The 16,249-nt window shown below is 43.8% G+C and overlaps 1 protein-coding gene across 4 annotated transcripts; it reads left to right on the plus strand.

The window, feature by feature from the left end:
- Positions 1–1,826: 1,826 nt before the first annotated feature.
- On the plus strand, positions 1,827–15,950 carry reps1 (RALBP1 associated Eps domain containing 1). 4 transcript variants are annotated; one of them, XM_035617197.2, is made up of 19 exons: positions 1,827–2,654; positions 4,493–4,616; positions 5,767–5,996; positions 6,609–6,771; positions 7,881–8,011; positions 9,042–9,204; positions 9,308–9,371; positions 9,952–10,106; positions 10,631–10,752; positions 11,220–11,300; positions 12,651–12,756; positions 12,892–12,993; positions 13,346–13,406; positions 13,538–13,736; positions 13,826–14,053; positions 14,146–14,235; positions 14,496–14,650; positions 14,918–15,023; positions 15,113–15,950. In XM_035617197.2, exons 1-19 carry the CDS (start codon positions 2,502–2,504, stop codon positions 15,179–15,181), a joined length of 2,502 nt encoding a protein of 833 aa, XP_035473090.2. In that variant the 5' UTR covers positions 1,827–2,501; the 3' UTR covers positions 15,182–15,950. The 4 variants fall into 4 exon arrangements, with proteins under 4 accessions (XP_035473090.2, XP_035473091.2, XP_035473092.2 ...); XM_035617198.2 differs by having other exon boundaries at positions 12,651–12,738; XM_035617199.2 differs by lacking the exon at positions 11,220–11,300.
- The last annotated feature ends 299 nt before the right edge of the window (positions 15,951–16,249 follow it).

Raw genomic sequence — 16,249 nt, forward strand, 5'->3', positions numbered from 1 at the left:
ACACAAACTGACAAAACCACAACTTTTACGTTGTTTAGGGAATGTATTGATGGGTTAAATGAGCAATAAAGGTTTCTAAATTATATATATATATATATATATATATATATGTATATATGGACCAGTGCCAGTATCTTGTTGTTTACAAAGTCAAAGTTCAGGGTTTTGGGTTTTTTTGGCTTTGAAGTCCTTGCTGGTACTTTTTGAATGGGAATGAATTTCAGCTATTTTGGCCACCAGAGCATAAAGAGCATTAAACTTCACTTATATATTGAACAGATGTTTAATTAAGGTGAATAAAAGGTTTCTTTTGCCTGATTGCATGTGCTGACAAGTGAACATATATTCATTTATGATAGATATTTGAAGGTATATTGAACCATTTTGGTTATTAATGTGTAAATATATAGTGTTTACATGTTTGCGAATATTTATATTCATATTTTTTTAAATGTCTTATTTTTGGTAGTTCATTATTGTAATATTGTTAACTTAAATTCAATTTATTTTTTTAACCTTTTTTTCCCCAGCCTTTTATTTGGATCATTGTTGTTGGTTCAATGTCTGTCATGATGGAGAAATCCCCCTGTTAACAGGGGTTAAAGGTCATTGGGATTGCTTTGGTTTAATGGCTGAGTTATGTATTGAGGGGATTTCGATTTATTAAAAAAAAAGGTGATATGGTGGACGAGACGAGACAAGACAGGCCTGAAGACGTCAGCGCCACCTAGTGGACACAGGAAATGTTTATTTCTTATTTTGACATTTTCTCAGCGTAGATCTTGATGATTTTGAAGTGGCGTTTTTGATTTGTCATTAAATGTATTACAAACGTCATTGTTATTCAGTACAAAAAGCCATTTCATAAACTGGCAGCAAGTCGGCAGCGAGCCATTTCATAAACTTGCAGTGGCCCAGTATAGCAAGTCAGCAACATGCCATTTCATAAACTGCCGTAAGTCAGCAGTGAGCTGGCATTTCATGAACTGGCATCAAGCCGGCAGCGGGCCGGCATTTCATTTACTGAAACGGCTACAAACTCTGTGGCTCGTCAGTGGCTGAGGCCACAAACAACGGCAACTACAGCCGCGGGACAGTGGCTGTTGTGGCTGCCACCAGAAAAGCCACTATTTGAGCCAGCCCTGGCTCGCGCTGACTCGGACCGAAACCCCGTGACGTCGAAGGACATCAAGTTGGCCATAAATCACGCGAGATCACACCGGACGTTTTGAGAGTCGTACTTCACAATAAAAGCGTACCGCTGTGTTTCTTGGGAGCCTGCGAACGCACCACATTGCCGGAAGAATATCTCTTTGGTCTAAGTTCTGTTTGTTTGCTAAATACGGAAAATTTGTCAAAAGGTTCATATTTTGTTGTGTTTCGCAAAAAGCTGGATAGCTGATGAAGTTTTTTTTCCTACAGGAAAAACAACAGCCTGTAAACTGTATATATTTGTTATTTTCCCAAAATCTTTTCTTTGATAGTAAATATCTTTGGGTTTCTGACGCTTTGGTAGATATAACAACAAACTGCAGTAGAATGTGTTCACTTTGGCTTCAGTCTTGGGAAATCAATCAAATATATTAAAGAAAACAATTGATGATTCAAATAATAAGTGGTAGCTACATTGACGCACCTCTATGGCGGCGACTAATTTAATGAACACATAGAATACACAGGGTGTATTTGACACAAATTATTATTTATTTAACCATAGTAAAATATGAATTGTTGCTCATGTTCTATGTGCTTTAGTAGTTGAAATGCCTGTGCGCGGGTGTTTTACTTTGAAGACTCGTGCCGGAAGTCTTGAGCTAGCTCTGAGCGAATTGACGCTGGTAGTAGGAATGGCGGCTCTGATTAGTGGAGGAAGGAACCCGGAGACCCTGAAACTTTACGTCTAACGGCCCCGCACGGGAAATTTGTTTTCTAACTAGACGCAGCGACGCCGCCCCGCTGCGCTTCACGGGCCGACGAAGTGCTGTAGCGTGGGATCCACACGGTTCGGTGTCCGGGCTGGGCGAGTCGCTAGATAGCCTCAGTCAGCTCCACTGACTTTGAATCAGAGGTAGCTGTTAGCTCGCGGCTCTTGCTAGCCAGCTGTTGGCTGCTCTGGCTCGGCTCGGCTCGGCTCGGCTCGACTCGACTCGGCTCGGCCCTACAAGTTAACAAAGTGATCAACTGTATGAAAGCCTTCCGCATTTGAGTCGTGGAGTGCGGGCGGGGGGGGGGGGGGGGGGGGTCTGCTCTCTCCAGTGTCGGGGACTTTTATAGATGAGCGGCGCCGGACGACAACAAGTCGACTCGGGCGCGTTGTGGACATTATCGCCCCCCCTGCTAGCCTCCGCGTTAGCTCGGTGCACCAGACGCTAGCTAAGTTGGGATCCCGAAGTCTCGCCCATTTCCCGGCATCCTGCCCCAGCCATTGGCTGAAGCGGGGCTAATCGACAGCCGACTAAGTCTTGCTTTTCCTCCCCCGCGGGGGTCCGAGTGGCACCACCATGGAAAGTCTAACGCTGAGCGACGTCGAGCAGAAGTACTACTCGGATCTGTTCGCGTACTGCGACACGGACAACACCAAGAAAGTGGCGTCCAACGGGAGAGTTCTTGACCTCTTCCGGGCGGCCCAGCTGCCCAGCGAAGTTGTCCTGCAGGTAAGCTAGCATTAGCGACCGCCAGCGCGTGTGTGTGTGTGTGTGTGTGTGTGTTATCATTGGACTTGTGTGGCCGGCGGGTCGGTACAGCTCTTTACCGGGTGTGTAACTAACTCTGCCGGGCTGTCAGAAGACGACCTGTCAGCCTGTAGCACAGCCACGGTTAGCATCGGCTGGTTAGCAATGCTGCGCAGCGAAGGAGACACACCTTCTTCCGGCTAACGCTAGCCCCTTAGCCAAAGAGAGTGGCCAGCTAAGTCACAGAGTAAAAAAGAAAAAATTGTGGCTAAAATATGAACATGTAACATATATTGCAGAGGATGCTATGTGGTTTCATCAAGTGCCCTGTTTTTTTTAAAATTTATTTTTTACAGCAACATGGTTAAGCAAACCATGTCCTCAGCAGCTTCTTTTTTTTAATGTTTTTTTTGCTTCAGGTTGCTGCCCACTCTTTCCTGTTTTGTCACTTCATCATTAGCATCTGCAATTTTGTTCCGTTACCAGGTTGCGGTGACATTTTCGAAATGCAGGCCCAAGAGTCACAGGGTGCACGTGATTTTTCAAAAAGGTGTCACCAAGCCTAGACTGCCTCAGAAGACACTGACCCGCAGACACACACACACACACACACACACGTACTCTCGTCTCTTGTCAGACCACAGTTGTCCTGTTGCGGTCACACCACTCATAATCCCATCCAGACCTCCGCATGCTCGTGCCTTGACAACTGTGATTTATGAGTTAGACAGATGGGACAGCAGCAGAAGCAGCAGCCCGTCCTGGTGACTCCTGGTCTCTCAGCCAGGCCACTGTGTGCAGTTTGTGAGTCAGCATCATTTTTTTTCAAGGTCAACAAGGTCGAGCTGTGCGGAGGAAGAATTAGGCAGTGTTGTCGTCGTCCTATACTTTAAACAAAACAAAAAAAAAACCTAAGGCTGCCGTGGCCTGTGGGAGACGCGTACGGCAACAATGTCGTGTTGTAACAGGCTGAGTAAAGTGACTGTTGCTTTGTATACACACACACACACACACACACACACACACACACTACTCAGAATAAGTTCTTTGTCAGCAAGAAAAGGGGATCAGCCAGCCGTGGTGAGTCGTCTTGTGTTGTGGCTCACACTTGCTGAAGGCCTCGTGCTCAAGGAGCCCTGCTTAAGTAATGAAGTGTTTAACTCCCAGGGCATTTTATTGTGTCCTCCTCATATCAATAACAGTAACCACATTATACACGATGCAGTCTCACAAGAAAATCTCCCACCGATGTGTTTCTGTACACATTTCAAACATGTAAATATTTTCTGTTGTGCTGTTCCATCTACCAGTTTGCATGAAGCCTGTTCAGGATTAAGTGAAGTACAACAAAACATGTCATAATGAGGCTTATTAGTCGAGACCTGCGAATTAACGAGACTCTGGCTTGTGTTGTTTTTGTGACACAAAACAGGCAAACAGTGTCACAAAAGGGATTTGTGTGTAATCACATTTTATACTTCAGTACAGCATTCATCCAGTGTTTACAGTGTTGCTGGTGACTACCATTTTCTTGTGTCTCTCTCTTAAATTTTAGAAATATTAAATATATAAAAGGGCAAGACCAGTTCTTCTCTTAATCAGAAATGGTTCATATCAGAGTTTCAGGCAAACACAATGTTAACGGTTCCTTCCCGTCTTTGTGTGTGTGTGTGTGTGTGTGTGTGTGTGTGTGTGTGTGTGTGTGTGTGTGTGTGTGTGTGTGTGTGTGTGTGTGTGTGTGTGTGTGTGTGTGTGTGTGTGTGTGTGTGTGTGTGTGTGTGTGTGTGTGTGTGTGTGTGTGTGTGTGTGTCTGTCTTCAGATCACAGAGCTTTGCGGCGCCACTCGACTGGGTCACTTCGGCAGGAGCCAGTTCTACATCGCTCTCAAGCTCATAGCCATTGCCCAGTCGGGGCTGCCCCTGAGGGTGGAAAGCCTCAACTCGGGTGAGTCCGCATTGGAGTTTAATCATTGCCACCCTCTCGGCCTCTTCACTCACATAAGAAGCCCCTTTTCACAGCAGCAGGAGCAAATTCTTCCCCAAAAAATACCACAGAATAACAGCGCAGCAGGTTCTCTGGCAAGTGCCACCGGACTTTTCCTTTTTAATTAAGATCTTTAGATACATCGAGGCACTCCTCTCTTTTTTGTGGCTTCACACAGGTGAAAACTTTTGTTTTAGAATTCATGACTTATTGAATTTTGAAGAAGTCTTGGGACAGGAAGTTAAAGGCAGTTGTTTAGTCAGATAACAACGGTAAAACACAGTAATTACTTGTTTAAAACGGAGTTTGGTCATTTGATCCCCAGCTCCTCCTGTCCGCGTGTCCTTGAGCAAACCCAAATAGCTGAACGTGAGTGTATGGGAAAAGATATTGGGCTCTTTTGGACAAAAACATCTAATCAGAAATTTGTTATTTAATTCTTTTAATACCAACATTGCCTGTTCTGCACTGTGGGTTGCATTTACCCAGTGTTTGTTTCATCAGGTCCTGGACAATAAAAAAAAGCTGTTTCAACTAGTTTGTTGTGTCAACCCTCGAGGGTTTAACGGCAGAATTGTGCTGTTCTGTTTGCCTTTGGTGTGACTTCTCTCAAAAGATACATGGGACGATGTCACCCAGAGTAACTTGTTATTATCGTGTTATCATAATTCGACAAAAACACAGAGACCAGCCACTTCCCTATAGCAAAATGGACACGATTCACAGGAAACAGATTGCAGATTTGGGGATGTTTCAACTTTGAAAACCTTTATCTCTTAAAGTTGACGGCGCTACCAGAGAAGTAGACACAGTGGTGTTCGTGGATTTGGTGTAAATGTGAAAGCTGAGTGCAACAAGTTAATGCTCCTTCTCCAGGCATTCTGAGAAATGTACGTAGTCGATAACTGAAGTAGAAGTAGATGACGCAAAGGGTCAAAATGAATCCAAACAGAAGAAAAGACCCCCTTAAAATCCACTTGACTTCACAGTCTGATGATATCTGCAATTTCCTCACAGTGGAGAGTGATTTCTTTTTTTCTGGCTTCTTTCCTCAAATCAATATGACACAAATCTTTCCTCTAATCCTCTGAACCGATTCCTGTCCCGCCAGTCAAAGACCTGCCGCTGCCCAGGTTCGTGGTGGGGAAGAACGAGGCAGAGGCGAGGCACGTGGCGCTGTACCAGGACACGGACAGCCAGGGTTTGTACCCGGCGTCCGCCGCGGCAGTCATGCCTAGACCACCCGGCAGGGGGCTCCAGAACAAGAAAGCTCCTCCGCCCTCTACCTCGCTTCCCGTCCATGAGGTCGTCCAGCCCCTGGCAGCCAGCGTAGAACCACAGGTGCGTTGTTCAACTATCCTTATGTAAGCACGACTGTTTAGACAACTTATCTTTTGCTTTTAACGCAGAAATCCACAATCTACTTCGATATTAAAAGAGGGTATACTGTAGGTGAAAGCCTTCTTCCTTTTTCTGCTTTTATTTTCCGACAAAAACTGCTCTGCAAAAACTGCGTTATTATGGACTTTACCATTCTTTATCTTTTGGTGAAAATTGCACACACATTTTATTTCCTGCTACAACTGAAGCAAGTAATTATTAGAGATATGCTACTGGAATACTGCTGCATTTCCTGTCTTTATTCCTGTGTATGTTTGATAGCTTCTAGCTCATTAGAATATCTGAAGTTCTCGGCTGCTGGCTTCTCTTTTCTTTACTGTCTCATCTTGTCCTCCTCAGCTCCTCATAATCTATTTGCATCTAGCTTTTCAAGTTGCATCTATTTCCGTTGACTGTGGCATGTTCAAGATAATAACCTTGTACTATTTGAGACGGGATCTCATGTGAAGCCATAATAAGACAGTAGTGGCCACACTTTTGCACGCAGAGATTCTGTCTCTTCATTTGTGTCAAAATACGGTGGATTTGATTGTATTTTCTACGCGTTAACAGCCCGAACCGACGTCCCCAGTAGTCTCCCCTGACCAGTCTCCCCCCACCTCCCCTCCCTCCTGGAGGAAACACAAGCGGCAGCACAGTGGGGGAAACGTAGACAGACCGCCGGTGGTGGCTGCAGCGGGAGCCGTGTGGACGCAGTTCAGGGAACCACAAACAGGTAACATCCGCTGACCTTCTGCTTCGGAATATTCTGTTATCAATAACGGGGATGTCACAAGCGCTATTGTGAGTTGAGATCAGCAATGAGGTTCGACTGTGGTCAAAATCTGTTTTCATGGTTCATTGGGGCTGCCTGACCTGAAAAAAACTTTCAAAAAGCTGATAAGTTACAGCAAAAGAATGATTCATATGTAGATTAAGACTCAAAGGAGGTGAGTATTAGATGTTCAAAGCTCTTCTGTAGTGTGATTTACATGAGTTCTGTTATTTATTTAAATTTATCTGTCATCTGTTTGTGGAACATCAATCTTATGTCAGCGGGCCTGATATTTTCACTGTAGGGCCAGATTGTGGCGTGTTATCTTTTTTGAATTAAAGTAGAGCTACAACGATTAGTCGATTGATAACAAATTAAATGTCAATTACTAATTTTTGTCAGAAAAAATACTAAAATTCTCTGTTTTCTCTTAGCTTGAAAATCGCTATTTCGATTCATTGAGAAACTAGTCATCAGATTAATGGCTAATGGAAAAAAAACAACATTAGTTGCCTTAGGTTAAACTTAGCAACTACCATATTTCCATAATGAAAAAATGTGAGAGACCTGGCAGAAAAGTGCCACTCATTCGGATTATAGTGATAACGAGTCAGCATGTGAAGCACGGTGGTTGTGTTTGTCATTTCCTGCTGTTTGCAGCTGGCACATACTCTTAATAATACTTGCTGAGACAGGCAGTTACTGCAGTTAGTCATTAGGGGAACAGAGTCGACGTTAGACTCGTGGAAATTTCGAGAGGATATTACCCCAAAAAAAAGAATGTTATGGAAACACCATTTTCTAGAGCTGCAAGTTATTTTCCAAGCAAAGATTCCAAACATTTGCTTATTGCAGTTTCTAAAATGTTAGATTTTTAAATGTCTTTGTCATATATGACAGTAAACTGAATATCATTACACAAATTGGTCTTTTGCGAATTTCTGACCTTTTTTATCGACAAAAGTTTAATGGAGAAAGTGATTGTTAGTTGGAGCCATGATCCTTTCTGAATGTTTCTTTGTGTGTGCACAGAATGTGACTGTAGGTTTTCCTCTCTTTCCTTCCCACAGCTCCAGTGTCTGCTGAGGGCATGTGGGCGTCCCACTCGCCTCCCCCACCAGGTCAGGAAAGTTGGGTCAGTTTTACAGCGGACACCCCGCCATCCAGCACGCTCCCCGGAATGCATCCCTCGTCAGTCCAGGTAAGGGCACAAAACTGAAAACTGTAGTTTGTGCGAGTCGCTTGTTGTTGCTGCAGTTTGGCTTCACTTGTTCTGTGTGAAAGCAAACCTTCTCTTTTCTTTTAACCCTTATAGTGATTAACAAATTAGGCCACAAATCATTGTTACGGCCATAACATTTGCTATGATGCTAAAAAAAATCTGCATATTTGTCTTTCACCAATCCACATCTACAAAATGCAGCAAACGCTAACATATTAGTGAGGCTTACATGACACACCAGTGACCTTCTTGAGATAATACAATAAGTACAAAAACAGCATCATCAATCTCTTTCAGCAAATGGAAAGTCGCCATCAGACACCGCAAACTTAAAGCATAAGATATCACTCTAACCACAGTGGTGCACTCAGTGCTGTACTGAAACTCAGGCAGCTTGAAGGACATTGCTCAGGCAGATCAAGGAACTGTGAAAGCTCCTGTACCCAGCAGCTAATTTTATATATCTGCCAATTTGGTTATGTATTTCAGTGTGGCTGTCAGCAGCATAACTCAAAAACAGCTCAATACATTTCCATGGAATTTTGTGGATGGGTGGGGCATAACCCAAAGAGGGAACCCATTTAACTTTGGAGTGGATCCGGATAAACTGGCGGAGCCAGGAATTTTTTTCACTTTTAAAAATAAGGATAGGGCGTTCTCTGCCATCTCCCTTCTCAGACAATGTTATCTTCTGTCAGTAGAACTTTTGTCTTTTCTCCTAGTCCAATTTCTCAGAATTTTAGTTAAAAAAAAGTTTAGTTAAATTTTTTGCAGTCCTGACTGATATCAGAAAGATGCATACAATAGATACCATCAATAAAGAAACCACACTTAGATGAGAGTTTTATCCTAACTAATGCATCTTAACTGGGTGCTACTTTCTCAATTGTTTTTGTAAACGTGTGTTTTGTGTGACTGATACCTGCTGCTGTAACGCCGGAATTTCCCAGTTTGGGATCAATGAAGTTCATCGGCCTATCGATCTATCTATCCATGTGGTTTCTGCCAGGAAAGCACGACGATACGAACAGTGGCCTCGGCGGCAATGACCAATGAGATCCAGCGACAGTCCAGCGGCTACGACGACCCGTGGAAGATCACGGACGAGCAGCGACAGTATTATATTAACCAGTTCAAAACCATTCAGCCAGACCTCACCGGCTTCATACCTGGTAGGAAAAATGCACAACAAAAAACCACAACAACAAAAAACCAAGCTCTGTGTTAAACAATGACTGTTTGAATCCTCACCTCTCTGATTCTGTGTGTCCTTAGGTTCCGCAGCAAAAGAGTTCTTCACCAAATCAAAACTACCGATTTTAGAGCTGTCGCATATTTGGTGAGTTGTCACTGTCTCTGCTACGGCTGTCTAGGAGATTTAGTGCAATTTATTTCAACTTGGACAGATTTCTTTACTTCCTCTGTCAGAATGTAGTGCTACTAATTTACTTCTGTGTGCAGCCTGTCTTGAAGTTGCACAGCTCGCTTATATGTGTGATATGAAACCAAGTTAGACCTCGTCATTGTTTTAAAGGGGAATAAAATGTTCCAGGATAATTACACAGTTAATCAGTGCATATCAAAACACAGTTGTCAACTCATGCTACTGCTCTCACAGGCTTGTTTGCGTAGGAGCGAGAATTAATTCCATTTTTTTCACAGCTTGTTTTGAGCAGGACTCATTATTCTGGAATCATGAGCTTTGCACACCGAACGTGTATAAATGGGGAGTAAATCTTCCATGATTTTATGCATCTTACACAGCGAACGAGCAAAAGCTGGAGTTGACTTTTTGAACGATGTGGTGAAGATAAAGGCGACTGATCCATTCCGAAAAAGCTCTGTAGCTGCAGCTTCATCTTTGTGGTGCGTTTTGTCAGAAACTGCAGACTCACTAATTTGCATTGCGTGTTTTGAAGGGAGCTGTCAGACTTCGACAAAGACGGAGCGCTCACGCTGGATGAGTTCTGCGCCGCCTTTCACCTGGTCGTGGCCAGGAAGAACGGCTATGACCTCCCAGAGAAGCTGCCCGAGAGCCTGATGCCAAAGCTGATCGACCTGGATGACTCAGCAGGTGAACGGACTCGCTCTGCTCTCTCTCTGTTGTTCCCTCCCCTTAAATTTATCTCAACCTTAGGTCTCATATAAAATCTGTCAGGTCACGGCAGCACTGCGGCGGGCAAAACCTGCCTCTCGTCGGTTGTAGTTCATTCATTTAACGGGGCTGTAGTTTTCATGATGGAGCTACGTACTCTGCAAACAGCAACGATCGCATGCATAACAAAGTGTTTTGCTATTGAAACAAAGTTGTTGTTTTTTTAAATTCATTATAGCTTTGGTTGCTTCTTACAAAATGTTATGTTTCTGAAAAGGAAATTGAACAATTACTTTCTTGGATAAAACCAGAAATCAAGTCAGTTGAGAAAATGACTCTACCTCTCACTTGATTTATAAAGCAGTAAACATTTTCCTGGTGTGTTTATGGACTGTAGGAAACCCCATATACTTCAGGGTCCAAGAGTCTGAGACTCCATTTTACCATCCACTTCAGACCCCGATGTGTACTTGTCTGACCCGTATGTACTGTCTCTCACACAGAAGTCCCAGAGCAAACTGCTGACGTCGGATACTCGGGCTCTCCGGTGGAGGTCACCCCCAACAAGTCTCCCTCCATGCCTTCGCTCAACCAGGCCTGGCAAGAGATGAACCCGAACAATGAGGTTCCAACATGCACACACACTTGATTACCTATTGTACTTTTCACACACAGACACACACTCAATGTGAGCTCTGCGTCTGTTTTGCTTTTGCCTCGTTTGCATTTTAATCACCCGTCATAATTTGCCCAGGGTTAAATGGTCGTGACGGTGCCTTTTCTTAATCCATCAAATCAACCGGCGCTCCATCCTTTTCATTATCATCATCAAACATAACGACTGATAATTCGCCACCTCTTCCCCTCTCTTCTTGGACTGCGGTGGTTCTGTGTGAAAGTTCGGCCACGTCTGCTCTGTTTCCCCCGCCCCTGCTGCTGATGTCACGTCAGCCGACGACGGGTGACGTGACATCACGGACAGCTATGGCGGCTCAGACTGATGATGTAAATGTGTGATGTCACTGCACTTTGGCTGACTGACATTGTTGTTGTTGTTTTTTTCTCACTGTCTTGTCTGTCTGTCTCCTGCAGCAATGGGAGACGTTTAGCGAGCGCTCCTCCAGCTCACAAACTCTGACCCAATTTGACTCTAACATTGCACCAGCTGACCCTGTAAGTCGATCACTTAGTAATGCATGGTTCCACCATTAATGGAAGGACATTAACCCTCTCTGGATATCTCTCGCACTCTCTATCTCTCTCTCCACCTTCCTCTTTCTCTCTCTTTCTTTCTTTTCATGTCACTGTCTTTGTGCATGATGTTCTTTCCAAGTACAGTCTGCTGCATCAGCAGTGTTGTGATTTGGCTGGCTTAGCTTCTTCACCTATTTTTTTTTTCCTACAGTGACATCCACTAGTGCATTTGTATATTGTGCCAGATAATATTTCCATGTATGGTTATTGTTGTAAGCATGCAAAATTGTGATTTACAGTCAAACTGTCTGAGTAGTAGAAGTTATTTTTTTTGTCTCTCAGGCAGAATTTATTCTCCCTACAGCAATAATCGGCTCTGGAATGGCTCTACGTAATTAGTCTGATGAAAAGTGAAGTATTGGCCTCCAAAATTTGCCTCACTGCATTTTTTAAAGATTGCTTCTAAGTGCGCTGTAATCCTGGGCTTAAATCCCAGGAATAAAAACCCCTGAGCAAAAAACAAAACAGTGACATAAAACTTTACCCCTTACATCTTTTGATTTATAACTTTACCTTCCCCACAGTAAAAACGTATACCCGAAATATTTCCCAAAAAATGCAGCTCATCGATTTACCAAGTAGATGTAACGTACAAGAAGTATTCAGATCCATTAGTAAAAGTAGCTTCACTGAACATGAAATATTCCATTACAACAAAAGTTGCATTGAAAATGGCAATTAATTAGAAATAAGTTTTTGTGACTCACACGTTCCTATTAGATTAGATTAGATTAAACTTTATTGTCATTTGGAAGAGCTCAAGTACAGAACCAATGAAATGCAGTTGACATCCAACCAGAAGTGCAAAAGAAGCATTAAATACCAAAATATTATTGCATTAGTATTGCCAAGCAGCATTTAAATGTTGTAATTAGATAATTCCAACTACTTATGTTGTCGGGTAGTTTAGGGTATAACAAGACAACAACATAATGTTTATAGGATGATCATATATTTTGTGGGTCAAGTATTTATCTGCAAAATATCTACAGTAGTAACAAAAGCCTAAAAACTGAATGTAGTAAAAATGTAATCTTATATTTCACATAACCAACCAGCATCGACACAGGAGCGGCAACCAACCAACTGACGGACCAGGGCTGCTATTTGTCAAATAGCAGTTCAGTTAATGATGGACATGGAATCAACGGACAAAGCGATTTTGATCGTATCTCTTTCTATGAAACATGTCCGTCTCCCTTCATAAATCTGCCAGGCGCACCTCCTGACTCTCTCTTGTCTGTCTATCTTTGTCTGTCTGTCCTCCAGGACACGGCCATCGTTCACCCAGTTCCCATCCGGATGACACCTAGTAAGATCCACATGCAGGAGATGGAGCTGAAGAGGACTGGCAGTGGTGAGAGAGAAACCTTTGGTGATCAGGCTTATGCTACTAAAAACACTGGGGGTCAAACAGATTAAGACGGCCACCTGTTATGAACACATCCTGTACAGCTGACTTCAGTCGACTCAATACCTTTCCCCTCTCTGTTCTTTCTCTCACCTGTAGACAACAACCACCCGACCAGTCCTCTGCTCACCAAACCTCCAGAACTCGATGAAGAAGCCAAACTACCTGCCTCCATGAAGTTTGTAGCCGCCAACACTGTAGGTGAGTGAACTAAGCGTTGACGTACAAGAAGGTGCACACTGTTTCTAAAAACTGCAAGAAAAATCTTTTGAAAGCAAATAAACAGCGGATGTGTATGAACTAGCTCCTTTATTGTTATGAATGGCATATTGTGAGTGTGACAGATTTGGTTTATGATTTGAGTTATGTCAGAAGATTTTTTCGGGGGCCACTGAAACTTTTCGCATAAGTTCGTGGATTATAAATTCTATAAAAAAAAAATTGTTAATGAGGTCCATCTTACTGTTTTCATTTTATGCTATGTTAATATTATATTTCTGTGAAGTTTATGTGGTGAGTTGGTTGACGGTGGGGTTTTTTTGTGTCCATGAAGGTGAAGGTTATAGCAGTTCAGACTCCTTCACATCAGACCCGGAGCCAATCACGAGACAAAGGTCAGTAGCTATCACCGCATCATTTTTTTCATCCATTCATCTATCTATTTATTTATTTATTTAAATAGGTTAAGTAATACGTTTAGATTTGTATCCATGATTCTAGAAAAAATTTAATGTTTTGTGTCCAGGTCTCAGTCGGGTACGTCTCCAGAACCTCTGAAGGTGGTGGCCCCTCCTCCTCCTCCGCCTCGCCCTCACCCCACTCACTCTCGCTCCTCGTCTCTGGACATGAACCGCACCTTCGCTGCCACATCGGCCGCGGGACAAGCACAAGCGTCTGCGATAGCTTACTTGCCTGCTGTGCCTCCTCGGCCGCTACCCACACAGGTCAGACAGACATAGTTTACGTGTAGTGCAACTAGTTTTCACAGCAGTATATTCAGGGATTAAAAAAGGCTATGCACTGCTCTCCACAGACATCAGCACCTCACACTGGGCTTCGTGTGGAGGCGGAGGCTGCACCAGGAGCTGCGGCGGGGCTCGCCACCACCGCCGCCGCCACCACCACTGCCGCCGCCACCACCTCGCCCCAGCAGATCCCCCAGCAGCCCAATTTCGCCGACTTCAGTCAGTTTCAGGCCTTCGCTGCTTCTGAACAGCCTTCCAGTCTGCCGGAGGTCGACAAACACAGTGAGGCAGGACCGGTAAGTTGTTACCATGACTCGTGTGTCTCTATTCCCTAGGTTACTGTTCACTCATGGTAAATATCTTGACAAATTATCTTTTGTGTCCACAGGTGGAAAAGGCCCCAGAGGGAGCTGGTCCTTTGAGAACAGTGAAGAGTGATGGCCAAGTAGATGAGAGAGCATCAGCTTCTGTCAACTCTGTACGTTAACATCTGCTGCATACCCCTGTATTACACTACAGACGATCTAATCTCTGATGAAAATTATTACACTCAACTAAGTGGAACTAAAAAAAAAAAAATAGAAATGAAAATACAGGTCATGTCTGTAGTATTCAAACAGATATCCAGACTTTCAACCTCCTTGTTAATACATTTACAACAACTGAAATCTTCTTTGAAAACAGTTAAAAATACACAGAGGAGAATTTATGTCAGTTTGCGTTTTCTTTTCCTATCAGGCCAAAGGTGCGTCCGGTCCAATAGCTCCTCCCCCTAAACCTGTGCGTCGGAGGTTGAAATCTGAAGACGAGCTCAGACCGGAGGACGAGCAGCACGGTCCGCAGAAATCAAACGTCATAGCTGCTGTGCTGTCCACTCAGCCCTCCATCCCCAGGTAGGACACTGTATTAAAGCTGTTTTCAGACATGAGCTCTGGGAAATGTCCGCAAAAGTGGGTCTGCCTATTTTTCCAAATGTCCTTTCGCATATGAAGAATGCAGCAGGAGATTGCAGACATTCCCTCTCTCACAAACAACCCCTCTGGAAAATTTCTGGAAAATGTCCGGGCGTCAGTGCTTGTCTGATCAAGACATTGGAAGTAGTTATTTTCATTTGTATCGCGTTAAAACAAAAAGTGTGTGTGTATCCTTTGTGATCTCAGGTCAGTAGGAAAGGACAAAAAGGCTATTCAAGCTTCAATCAGAAGAAATAAGGAGACAAACACAGTGTTGGCGCGACTCAACAGTGAACTGCAGCAACAGTTGAAGGTACGGTGGGCGCACACTCAGATGTTTACTGTCCAACTCTTTCCTCCTCTGGCACAAACAGCCATAACTCATAACTCGTCACGTTTCAGGACCTGCTGGAGGAGAGGATATCTCTGGAGGTGCAGCTGGAGCAGCTCAGACCTTTCTCTCACCTTTAGAGGCCGTCGTTCATCTGAAGCGAGGCCGCAGGCCTCGGTGTGACTCCCCCCCGCCATCCTCCCCTCCCTTCCCTCCTTCCATCATCCCTGCTTCCCCTGCCGCAGGGTGCTGCGTTAAAACTCAAATCACACACTTATCAATCGTGAACCAGAAGGACCTGAGGGCACAGTCTTAACCGAGCGGGAGGAGGCGACGGGAGGCGTGTAGGGATTTTACAAACTGGCACTTTTCAATCTTCTCCGTAGAGAGGGCGAAGGAAGGTGAGGACGACGGCGAACCGAGAAACGGTTCGTTCGGAGGAAGCGGACATGATGCTGCGAAAACTGCTGGTGTCTGATTACTTAACTCTCTGAATGACTGAAGAGGAAAAGGCAGAGTGTGCGTTCCCACGTGTCCGTGTGACTGTTTGTGTCTTTGTGTTCCTGTTCAGTGACTTTCTTGAGGCTAGCGTCAGTATGTTTGTTCTCTCTTTGGGTACAGCCACGCCCAATTAATAATCGGGCATATTTAAAGACGAGAGTCAACATTTTGGGAACGTGCTAAAATGCTCTCTCTGAGAGTGAAATGAGAACTACAGAGAATAAATCTGTAGTTAGTCTGGCTCAGCGTAAAGATTGAAAGTAGAGGGGAAACGGCCTGTCTGGCTCCCCAAAGCTCAAAAATGCACCTCTAAAAATATTTTAAATCAATAATTTGTGTTTTTTTGGGGTGTTCCATACTAAAACTATGTCATCTAAAGTTGAATAAATGTAGTCCCAACAAGTCGAACTATTCCTTCATTTGTCTTCTTGCTTATTGGTTCAAGTTCTCTCCGATTTGCCAAGAATGAGCATTTATAGCGGTGCAACAATCACGTAATAAAACTTTTCTGCGCTTAATATCATCAAAGATCATTTGTCCTGCTCAACATTTGCTCGCCAATGTTTTAAAGACACATTCAAAATAGGTCGCAGAATCATGCTACGGCAGAACCAAGAAATGCAAAATTTACTTTTTTTTTCTGACTGGAGTTTGGTTGTGGTTTGTCTCCCCAACGAACATATTGTGAGGCCTCTGGTCAGGACCTG

Source organism: Scophthalmus maximus, chromosome 18 (assembly GCF_022379125.1).
Source record: "Scophthalmus maximus strain ysfricsl-2021 chromosome 18, ASM2237912v1, whole genome shotgun sequence".
NCBI lineage: Eukaryota > Metazoa > Chordata > Actinopteri > Pleuronectiformes > Scophthalmidae > Scophthalmus > Scophthalmus maximus.

Excerpts from the sequence above, each read along its gene's own strand:
- reps1 (XM_035617197.2), top strand. The coding sequence starts at position 2,502 with ATGGAAAGTCTAACGCTGAGCGACGTCGAGCAGAAGTACTACTCGGAT. Across the intron at positions 4,617-5,766 it reads GGTGGAAAGCCTCAACTCGG|TCAAAGACCTGCCGCTGCCC; the intron begins GTGAGTCCGCAT and ends CTGTCCCGCCAG. Across the intron at positions 10,753-11,219 it reads AGATGAACCCGAACAATGAG|CAATGGGAGACGTTTAGCGA; the intron begins GTTCCAACATGC and ends TGTCTCCTGCAG.